The sequence below is a fragment of the Populus euphratica genome, unplaced genomic scaffold (genome assembly GCF_000495115.2).
Source record: "Populus euphratica unplaced genomic scaffold, PopEup_1.0 scaffold3.1, whole genome shotgun sequence".
NCBI lineage: Eukaryota > Viridiplantae > Streptophyta > Magnoliopsida > Malpighiales > Salicaceae > Populus > Populus euphratica.
Window position 1 is genome coordinate 661689 of NW_011499847.1, and position 11106 is coordinate 672794.

General features: G+C 36.5%; 2 protein-coding genes and 1 non-coding gene across 3 annotated transcripts; all 3 read left to right on the top strand.

The window, feature by feature from the left end:
- Positions 1-3010, top strand: LOC105139493 (UDP-D-apiose/UDP-D-xylose synthase 2-like). The gene is made up of 9 exons (XM_011045953.1): positions 1-413; positions 508-600; positions 726-833; positions 1462-1576; positions 1658-1791; positions 1884-1985; positions 2076-2168; positions 2264-2399; positions 2476-3010. Exons 1-9 carry the CDS (start codon positions 138-140, stop codon positions 2586-2588), a joined length of 1170 nt encoding a protein of 389 aa, XP_011044255.1. The 5' UTR covers positions 1-137; the 3' UTR covers positions 2589-3010.
- A 2435-nt stretch (positions 3011-5445) lies between these two features.
- LOC105139500 (BTB/POZ domain-containing protein At3g44820-like) lies at positions 5446-9554 on the top strand. Its single transcript, XM_011045965.1, has 4 exons — positions 5446-6150; positions 6467-6536; positions 7230-8429; positions 8509-9554. Exons 1-4 carry the CDS (start codon positions 6101-6103, stop codon positions 9076-9078), a joined length of 1890 nt encoding a protein of 629 aa, XP_011044267.1. The 5' UTR covers positions 5446-6100; the 3' UTR covers positions 9079-9554.
- Positions 9555-10224: 670 nt separating this feature from the next.
- TRNAS-GCU (transfer RNA serine (anticodon GCU)) lies at positions 10225-10306 on the top strand. Its single transcript has one exon. It is a non-coding gene; the product is annotated as a tRNA-Ser (tRNA).
- The last annotated feature ends 800 nt before the right edge of the window (positions 10307-11106 follow it).

Consider the following 11106-nt stretch of genomic DNA (forward strand, 5'->3'; position numbering starts at 1 on the left):
TTTATCACGCATTAACATCGTCTCTCCCTACTAATATAAACCACTCCCTAAACTCTTCTCCTTCCAAAATACTCTCATTTCTATCCATTCTCTCTTCAGAAAACACTTCATTCCCTCCCTCTCCGTGATTCCTAGCAATGGCAGCATCAACGGTGAGGATTAATCTTGATGGAAAACCGATAAACCCGCTAACAATATTGATGATCGGTGCCGGTGGTTTTATCGGGTCCCACCTCTGTGAGAAGATCTTGCAGGAAACTCCACACAAGATCCTAGCTCTTGATGTTTACAGTGACAAGATCAAGCACCTTCTCGAACCGGATAGTCTTGAATGGGCTGGCCGGATCCAGTTTCACCGCATCAATATTAAGCACGATTCTCGCCTCGAAGGCCTAATTAAGATGTCAGATCTGGTAATTGCTGCAACTTATTTTTAAGTTGTTAATCTATAATCAAGCGCTAATCATTGTGTTAATTTGGGTGTTTTGGTGTTAATGTGCGACGCAGACGATAAATCTAGCGGCGATCTGTACTCCAGCGGATTATAATACGCGTCCTTTGGATACGATTTATAGCAACTTTATTGACGCGCTGCCCGTGGTAATGTTTGCGTTGGTTTTGTTATTATCGTCGAAATTGATAAAGATTCGGTCTCTATTTGTTTTGTTGAAGTTGATGTGTGGTTTAATGTTGATTGAAATTTTTTTTTTTTGGAATTATATTAGGTGAAGTACTGTTCAGAGAATGGGAAGCGTTTGATTCACTTCTCGACTTGTGAAGTGTATGGAAAAACTATTGGTAGTTTTCTTCCTAAAGATAGTCCTCTTCGTCAGGTAAGATTCGTGTTTTCTTTGCTTTCTTGATGTATGTTAGCGAAGGAGCGTTTTTTGGGTACTGCGATTTTGAAGGGTCTTGATCTGTCTGTAATTTTAGATTCGTGATTTAAGCTGCACTTGATGAGCTTGCATTTACATGTATAGGTCTTTTTCGATATTTTTACAATAGTTAAGTGCACATACTCAGCTTGATCAAAGTCATTAGAGTAAAAAATTAAAGTTTCACAGACATTTAGTCGAAGAGATGTGTTAGAGAGTAATGAATAACTATTTTTGGGGCTTATCCTACTGTCTACGCTTCTGGATTGAAATAGTTACAAAAGGTGTGATCACAAAAGTTTCTGATTAATTAGTTAGGTTATGTAAAACGTTTATAAGAGAGTGTAGGTCATTGGTATTTTCCGTTTTGATTTGGCTCGACTAGAGGTAAAGTTTAGAAACTGATAAAATTGCGCAGTTGGATCATAGCTTGTCTATTATTGATGTTCTTGTTTGAAGTGGGAGTCACAAAAGTTGTTATGTTTTGGAATTGCTTTTGATTTTGATTTGTTCTGTTATTTAGTTTTTCCTCATATGGTTATAGTTAGAAATGAGGCCAGTAATTCTGTTCGATGTGTTGTGATAGGACCCTGCCTACTATGTCCTCAAAGAAGATGCCTCTCCCTGCATTTTCGGTTCTATCGAGAAGCAGAGGTGGTCCTATGCATGTGCAAAGCAGTTGATTGAGAGGTTGATTTATGGTAATCAATCTTGTCCTATGATCTTGTGATTTTGAGTTACTTGGAACACTTTTTTCTGACTTCCTTTCTTAATGGTGGCAGCTGAGGGTGCGGAGAATGGGCTTGAGTTCACCATTGTGAGGCCTTTCAACTGGATTGGACCCAGAATGGATTTCATACCTGGCATTGATGGCCCAAGTGAGGGTGTTCCCAGGGTTCTGGCATGCTTCAGCAATGTTAGTCTACTTTTCATACCATGGATTTTAATCTCATTATTTTATATTTTTGTGCTCTTTGATTGTGATGTTCCATTTTTGCTTGGTCTCAGGCTCTTCTTCGTCGTGAGCAACTCAAGCTTGTTGATGGTGGTGAATCCCAGAGAACTTTTGTTTATATCAAGGATGCCATAGAGGCGGTCCTCTTGATGATCGTACGTGTTAATTATATCCTCTTTCTCCCCCCTTCCCTCTTTTTTTTCCCTAAAAAAATGGGGATACCTAATGGTGTTATTTTTATACAGGAAAATCCTGACAGGGCCAACGGTCATATTTTTAATGTTGGCAACCCTAACAATGAAGTCACTGTTAGGCAGCTTGCTGAAATGATGACAGCGGTGAGGAATTGTGCTTGTATTTTCGTTTATGTTAATGACTACAGTGCTACCTTCTCTGCCTCCTGAAATTGATGCTCTTACTTTTCTTGTAACAGGTCTATGCAAACGTAAGTGGTGAACCTGCACTTGAGGAACCCACAGTTGATGTCAGCTCCAAAGAGTTCTACGGTGAAGGATATGACGATAGTGACAAGAGAATTCCAGACATGACCATAATCAATAAACAACTTGGTATTGCCTTGTTTCTTGAGCTACATTTTCAATTTTACTCTCTCTAGTTCTTGACATTTGTTTGGTGGATCATCAGGTTGGAACCCCAAGACATCTCTGTGGGACTTGCTTGATTCAACCCTCACTTATCAACACAAGACGTATGCCGAGGCGGTCAAGAAGGTTATCTCAAAACCCACAACCAGCTGAAGAAATAAACCAGACATGAGAAAAGATATATTCTTGGACGGGCTGGTAATTAGCAGGCGTTTCTATTCTTTTCAAGGAAGTCGGAAGTATATCATAATGGTTGATTCCCAATACGCTTCAATTTTTGTTTTTCCGGGGTGTCGGTGGTCAGTGGCGTACTGTAGCTCAGGGATGTGTTCTGAACGTCAAACCTCGAGAATATATTATAGATTCTGATCAGCAAGTACATCTGTCTTGCTGTAATTTGTCACTGAGCATGGGTTGCCACATAAAGGGGGCGTTATACAAGCATGTTCTATTTCTTTAGAGAGGTTTGCATGTCCGTGCCTCCATTCTGTTTCTGCTGCATAGTGTTGTATTAATTTGTTTACCCTCTTAAGCCTTTTTCCTTCAAATTATTATTTATTAATTCCAATCTTGTTACCTTCCTCTCTTCGCAAAATCTAGACCTGTTTGAGCTTGAGTCTCAAAGAGCTTGATGCTCGTGCATCCAGAGTCTTAAGCCTGCTAACGCGGGCTGAAGTTGTGTTTTCTTGTCTGCGAGTATATGGTTTTGGGCTACTTTGTGTTTTGCTAGCCTCATATTTTGGGGGCGTGATGCGTAAAGAGAGGAAATTGAAAGGAAGGGAGCTGGTTTTTAATTGAATCAAATCGTATCATTTATTGATCGACCTGGTTAACTTTTTAGCTACCTAGATGATTTGGTTGAATCCAATTCAGATCCAGTATGATCAACATTAGAACAACAATATTATTTTAAAAAAACCAGGAGACCTTTCCAGATTCGTTGTAGAATCGAGTTTGAGTTTATTTGTATCAATAGAAGAAGATTATGAAATAAGTTTTCAATAAACAAGATCAATATTCTTAATCCAAAAAATAATTTTCCAGATCGTGATGTGTATTTTTCATAATGTTTATAGAAGCTAATTTAACATTTTTATTTGGTGAACTAAATATTCGACAACTTGAGCAGCAAATACCTGGTCGCAGCGTGCAGAGTTTGAACAAGAGCAAAAACAAAATAACTCCCCGAGAACCGTTGACCCATTTTCTACATGAAACTAGCTTGACGATGACGCTAATAATGATTGAAACAACAGGATTAGGTGCCTTGCTTGTACACTTGCATGGACGGTGGTGAGTTTTGAATATATAATTATGCGCTTCCATTTGTAAATAGCTTCCTTTTGCCCTCCAGCGTTTTCTTCACTGGGCTTCGACAGCCTGGCTAACAATAATAGCATAACCACTGCAACAGTGGTTTACAAATGATACATACCTCTTCAGTTTGCTTGTTATCCTCGCCTCCTTTCCAAAGCACAAAACATGTCATCCACCGACCATACAGATCTGAGATCTTCTGTTCCGGATAGGTTTAAAACATTTTTTTAAAAGCCAGCCATATATCGAATTTGGACCAATCATCATTTAGCGTCATCATGCGCGAGAACATGGATAGTGTGCTATCGAAGCCTTCGGCTAGAACACAGTTTAGAGTTTATACATGCTTCAAATACAATATATATCCTTGAAAAGCACATTCTTAAAAACAAAACAAAATTTATCATGAGACTTTGAACATGACAATACCCATGTAACAGATCTTTAAATCCTTGATTGTAGAGGTAGATATTGTTAAGTCAAGAATTAATCATAACCATCATGAACATAACATAACAAAAGATGAAGTTGAAGTTGAAGTAATGACACCATCATTTCTTTAGAGTATGTTTGGTTCTATATTTTAAAAATATTTTTGTAAAAAAATATTTTGTTTTATATTTTCTTTGTTTTAAATAATATTTTTTTAATTTGTTTCATGTACTGATATCAAAAATAATTTTTTTAAAACTAAAAATAAAAAATTATTATCTTAATACAATTCTATATAAAAAATATTTTAAAAATAATCACTCAATAATAATCTTAACCAGAACAATGTAAATATTCTCTTGCAAGTATAAGGATTTATAACACATGTTAAAGAAAGGTTGGAATGGAGATAAATATACCGTGTTTGAATACTACAAAGAAATGGGATTCATTTTTAAAACAAGAAAGAGATGTATCTAATTGTGTAACTCAAGCCACATCGAACCAATTGGTCTCCATGATTGAATCACTCGTGCATAGGTTAGAAAAAATAAATCAAGGAAGAAGAATTTATTCCCACTCTCTTAACCATCAAATAAAAATATCATATGTATCAAATGATAAGAATTTTAAATTAAGTACTTCCCATGAAAAAAAAGAAGAAGAATAAGAACATTTAAAAATAAATACTCAAAGTCAATCTCGTTAAAAACAAATAAAAAAATCAAATGACTCTAAAAAAAATAATATGATCTTTATTTTGAGTTTGATGGAAAAAAAAGTATGAATTATGAAGTTATTAGATAAAATTAAATTAATTTTTTATATTAAAATAATATTATTTTAATTTTTTTAAAATAAAATTTTTCATGCGTTAATTCGATCAATTTTGATAGTTATTAGATAAATTTAAATTAATTATTTTAAATAACAATAACTACTATGTTAAGATTAACCAAGTTTAATAATTATGGTACCAACCAAGACATCTCCAAAACGCAAAGTTCGATCGTGAAGACTAACCAAGTTTAATAATTATGGTACCAAATCCAAGACATATCCAAAACGCACGCGTTTTGAATGATGATTGCCGGCAAGGTGTTTGAAAAAAAGCGAGACAAACCATCATTTTTTTAACCATAATTTGCCCCCTCTCATCATGACGCATGTCCTTCCTGTTCCTCTTAAATACCTTAGTAGCCGGCCATTAACTCCCAGAATCTCGTGCTTTGTTTTCTCTCCTTCGCCCGCATCAAATCTCACACAAGCATTTTCCATTACAAAAGGTTTTCATTTTCACCTCCCCACTCTTTATACCAACCATGTCGTGATCTGTGCATTCCCTTTCCATGCCACCATATTCTCTTTGTTTTTTTTTACTCTTTTACACTAGGAATATTGTTCTTAAAAAACATCTTTCTAGAATTTTTTAAATTACAACTCAGATTGATACGCTGATACATGGAAACCGTAATAATTAAGAACACACTTTTTTTTTTCTATTACATGGTCCATGCTGTTAGTGGTTTTCTTGTTAACCTGGCATGCAAAATTCTTCACATTTAGAACACACCTACACCCGCTTCAAAACACTTAAAACTTAACACTTGTATGTGTTTTTCCTAGCTGTAAAGAGGCCCACAGTTTCTATTGTTGCCCACACGACCACATTTGACACCCCTAAAGCTAATACCTCTCTTGACTCGCCCTCTCTCCCCTTGTGTTTTTGTCATGTCTTTCTCTTTCTCTTTCCCTTTTTAACACCGTGAAGGTGAAGTCATTAAGCATGTTTCTGTTTCTGTGCTTATTTGCCTTAAATTCCTTTTCTTTTGTATCCAATTGAGGATTTTGCTTGTTTGAGAAGGAAAAACAGCGAAGAAAAAGAGAAGGGGTTTTGTTTCTCTCTTAGCTCGGCTATGGCCCCTGCAGGGAAAGTTACTGGTTTTCACAAAGAGGGTAATGACTGGTATGTTTCTTCACCATATCTCTTTTAATCTCTCAAACCCATATTTTAAATTTATTGTCTTGGGATTTTTGACAGTTTTCTGTATTGGGTGTGTTCGGTTCGAGTTTATTTGTCATTGGGTTTGTTTTAAACCTGTGATTGTGTGTAGTTACCAGAATTATGTATTGAATTTTGAATTATGAGTTCTTTTCCTTGGTTAAAATCATGCCTTCTATTGTAATTCACGGGCTTTTGAACAAAAGAAGGAATTTTTTTTAAAAAAAATTGATTGTGTGTGTGATTGACTGATAATATGATTTCTTGGTGGGTTTTGCAGGTTCTGCAATGCAGGGTTGCCAAGTGATATCACTGTTGTTGTGGATGGTATAAAGTTTCATCTTCATAAGGTAGGTTGATATTCTCCTACTTGAAGGGGTTGAGAACTCTAGTCACTGATTCATCGTCTTTTTGTTGTTTAGTGTACCTGCCTTTTAATATTTTTGAATTCTTTATCTATGGTTCATGTAAAATTGTGGATAGTTTATACCCTTTTCCTGGTTGAATTTTTGACCCAAACATGTTTGATGCCGATCACGATTAGAGTGTTTGGCATGGTTTATAGTGGTGGCGCTCAGGAGTGTAGTGCAGTTTCTGGGATATTACTGGATATTGTAAATCACTTGCTTTTAGTGGGATCATCATTTTCCTTGAGACCTTACTCCAATATGCTTTTCATCCAGGAAACAAAATACCTTTAATAAAAAAACCCAAAACCATTTATATTGCTGCAGGATGCAGAAAATCCGCTAGCTAATACTTTAACCTGTGAACAGAGTGCCTATTGTGGCACGAAAAACTTGAAGGTTTAGTTTACTTCTTTTTAAACATCTGGTTTGATTTTTCTTGAAAAAATAAAATGACAGCATTTTTCACCGCACCTGGTATGAATTTTAAGATCTTACCAAATCATCTGGTGCCTTCTATGCTTGACTTGATCAAATTGTACTGTATTACTTGTTTGTACAAAGACTTCCTTAATGGGTAGCTGATGGTATTGGTCAAATTGGATTTTGGAAATTTGATAACATCTTATTGTCCAGTTTCCATTGGTGTCAAAATGTGGGAAGATAGCACGAACATGTGAAGAATCCTCTGAAAAGGCACTCGTCACAGTATTAGAGGAATTCCCTGGTGGTCCAGACACTTTCTTGATTGCAGTGAAGTTTTGCTATGGCTTACGGATGGAATTGACTCCTAGAAACATAGTAATGGTGTATTGTGCAGCAGACTACCTTCAAATGACGGATGAGTATGGAGAAGATAATTTGCTTTCCAAGTCTGAGAACTTCTTCCACAAGAATGTACTTCACAACTGGAAAGACTGTATATTGGCTCTTCAAAGTTCTGATCCTGTTATTGCAAGGGCTGAAAAGCTCCAGATTATAAGCAAATGTCTGAGTTCTCTATCCATGATGGTATGCACAGATCCTAGTTTGTTTGGATGGCCCATGATGATGTATGGTAGCTTACAGAGCCCTGGTGGTAGCATCCTGTGGAATGGTATAAACACCGGGGCAAGAATCCGGAGCGCAGAATCTGACTGGTGGTTTGAGGACATCTCCTACCTTAGTGTAGGGTTGTTTGAAAGATTGATAAATACAATGGAAACCAGAGGCATAAGACCTGAAATTCTTGTGGGTGCAATTATGTATTATGGCAGGAAGTACTTACCTGGCCTGGGCAGGTGGAAGAGTGGACAAAGTGGGAAAACTAGAACAGTTGCCAGTTTTAGCTTGACACCTGCTGTTGTTGATCAAAAGGTTTTGATAGAAACCATTGAGAAACTTCTCCCAGAGAAGAAGGGGAAATCCTTTTGCTGTTTTTTATTGGGACTTCTTCGAGTGGCACTGATACTGGGTGTCAGTCAAATGTGCAAGGACTCTTTAGAGAGGAGAGTAGGGATGCAGCTGGAAGTGGCGACCCTAGATAGTCTTCTTATTCCTGTGTATTCAGATTCTGATACTTTGTATGATGTTGACTGCGTAGAAAGGATCATTCATCATTTCATGTCTTCAGAATCAAGGATTACATCATTTTCTCCACCATCATTGGACCCAGAAACATCTCCGGCATCTGAACCACTAAGAAAGGTTGCAAAACTGATAGATAACTACATCGCAGAGGTTGCTTCTGATGTAAATTTGAAACCTAGAAAGATACGCTTTCTTGCAGAGGCCCTTCCGGAATCTTCAAGGCCATTGCATGATGGGCTTTACAGAGCACTAGATATATACTTCAAGGTTTGAAATTATTGTATTTGCTTCTGAAATACAACCTTCTTAGTTTAGAAGGTTTCTGATTACTTGTGGAATTTTGCAGGCACACCCTTGGCTATCAGAGAAGGAGAAGGAAGAACTTTGCAACACCATTGACTACCAGAAGCTCTCCATTGATGCCTGTGCCCATGCTTCCCAGAATGCAAGGTTACCACTTAGAGTTGCTCTTCAAGTGTTGTTCTTTGAGCAGATGCAATTGAGAACTGCTCTTGCTGGCTGTCTAAATGTCTTGGACACTGAAAGTGCCCCTGCTGGTCCAATGACCGTTCCTAGTGAAATGGCAGGCCAGATTGTGCAGAGAGATGGGTGGATAACAGTGGTGCGAGAGAACCAGGTTTTAAAGGGAGATATGGAAAGTATGAGGTCTAGAGTTGGGGAACTCGAAGAAGAATTTAATAAAATAAAACAGGAGATGAAGAAAGTGACCAAATCACATAGCTCTCTTAGTTCCCCTCGATTGGTTGCCAGGAAAATTGGGTGCAAGCTTATCCCACGATCCACAGATGCCCAGCCTGATCCTGTTGACAGTGCTGGACCCACTCCCAGAGCATCTGTTGAACAAGCACGCCGATCCCACCATTCGAGGCACCGGAAGAGTTTCTCTTTGTTTTGAGAGTAACACAAGGACACTGAAGACTGATTTGATGCATAGAAGGTGTGCTAATTCTACAAGGCAGGGCAAAGAGGATCACAGTTTCGTATCACAGAATTGGTTTCAAATTGTATGGAAAATGGAATGCAATTTCTCCTCATCCTCGTTGAATTGTACTTCTTTTGAAAATATCTGACCATCTGAAAGGGAAATCCATTAGACTTCTCGAACCACAGGGTTATGGAAAGTCCCATAGTGTTTTTAAAAGCAAGATGCTCCAATCCAAATCTGGACTTGTAGAGAAATGTTACACCAGATTTAGAATGGAGCTGTCATACATCATGTATTTATCATAGAGGAAAAGTGTAGTTACTTTTTGTTTGTGGCTTTTCTGGCACCCTTTTACGGCCCATACGTGTACAGCTCTGTGAATTGTTTTTTAAGATTGCCAAACGTTGGAAATAAATCATAAAACTCATGTTGCATGTTTGAACTTCCATCTCAGTCTGACTAATTTCTGTTTTCTTTATGTTTGATGTTCCAATTTGTATGTTTTCAATTTTATGCCTTGGATAGTTTTGATGATGATTCGGCTCTCTAAAATGCATAGTATACATCAACTAATATAAGCTGCTGTTTTCTTCCTGGAACCTAAGGCTTGCAGTTCTAGAGCCTCTGGTTGCTTTACGGGAAAAACAGAACGAAGTCTGATGCATGTGGAATTTGTCTGCAAAGCCTCTAGGCATTCTTTTTGAAGATACAGGTGAAAACGAGCAAAGCAAGCAGCATTTTTTGGATTTGCTTCTAACATCCTAATGGGGTGTTTGAGATGTTACGTTGATGGAACCTTTATGGGTTTTGGCACGAAGCTAGTCTTGTTAGGGTGCCAATTTCATGCCCATCAAGGCATAATGTAGCCAAGATTCAGGATCCTAAGAAACTTATATGCCTGAAGTGGAGTACTGTTGCAAAAGAATAAGCCATGGGAGTGCTAAGCTATCCTCAAAACGTGCCATGAGTCAAGAAAAGATGAATGGCCCTAAAACACTTCCAGGAGACCTGGAAATGATAAAATTAATTCCAGAGGGAAGAAAGATACTTTGGAGGGAGACTTCAAGAATTATTTGTGTTTTAAGACTAATAGGTTTGTTAGCTTCTTCCATCAACGTCGCTTTGGCCGAGTGGTTAAGGCATGTGCCTGCTAAGTACATGGGGTTTCCCCGCGAGAGTTCGAATCTCTCAGGCGACGTTTTGGAAAATTTCGAAAGAGTCCTTCAATTTTGGATCTTCTTTCGTTTGAGTCCCTCGGACAACCTTTATAATACAGGGCATAAGAGGAAAGAAATTTACCTCTCTATCAAAAATGCTATTTTAAAATGATAAATTGATAAAATAGTATTTTAAATAATATAAATATAATTTCTTTACCATGTATATTTCAATAGAAAAAATCATTTGAAAAGTCAATTTTATTATAGTACAATAAATAAGTGTTTTATTTTTTTAATGATTTTAATATTATTTTTTTTACATAACTAGATTTAATTGATTTATTTTTTTGTTGGTCCTATTTTGTTAGTTTTGAATTTTTTAAGAGATATATAGAAATAATATTTATAAAAAAAAGAAGATATTTTCATATTTTATTTAGCTTTTCCTTTGAAGTATGAAAAACAAATAAAAAAAAGCAAAATACTACTTTTTTTATTTTTGATTATTCATTTAGCAGTTTCGTTAAAAATGCTCTAACAAGACATTTTTTTTTTCCAAAAAGCTATTACTGTACTCTTCTACTAATAATTACCCAAAATTCCTAGATTGAGTTAACACTATCTATTTTTTTTATTTAGAATTTACACATTTATTTTTCTTTTTTTTCATCTTGAAAAGTTTTTTATTTGAATCTCGAAAGATAAAATTCATACATTAACTCAAATTTTTATTCCACCCTAATTCTCTCCATGTGCATTTCACCCTCCCAGACACAATAAAAGTTTTTTCATTCCCAAATTCAATAAAAAAACCTTCAATTCCTATAAATTATCTTTT

Coding starts and splice junctions, on each gene's coding strand:
- LOC105139500 (XM_011045965.1), top strand. CDS start 6,101: ATGGCCCCTGCAGGGAAAGTTACTGGTTTTCACAAAGAGGGTAATGAC. Junction 6,151..6,466: donor CACAAAGAGGGTAATGACTG/GTATGTTTCTTC, acceptor TGGGTTTTGCAG/GTTCTGCAATGCAGGGTTGC. Junction 8,430..8,508: donor CACTAGATATATACTTCAAG/GTTTGAAATTAT, acceptor GGAATTTTGCAG/GCACACCCTTGGCTATCAGA.
- LOC105139493 (XM_011045953.1), top strand. CDS start 138: ATGGCAGCATCAACGGTGAGGATTAATCTTGATGGAAAACCGATAAAC. Junction 414..507: donor TAATTAAGATGTCAGATCTG/GTAATTGCTGCA, acceptor TGTGCGACGCAG/ACGATAAATCTAGCGGCGAT. Junction 1,986..2,075: donor AGGCGGTCCTCTTGATGATC/GTACGTGTTAAT, acceptor ATTTTTATACAG/GAAAATCCTGACAGGGCCAA.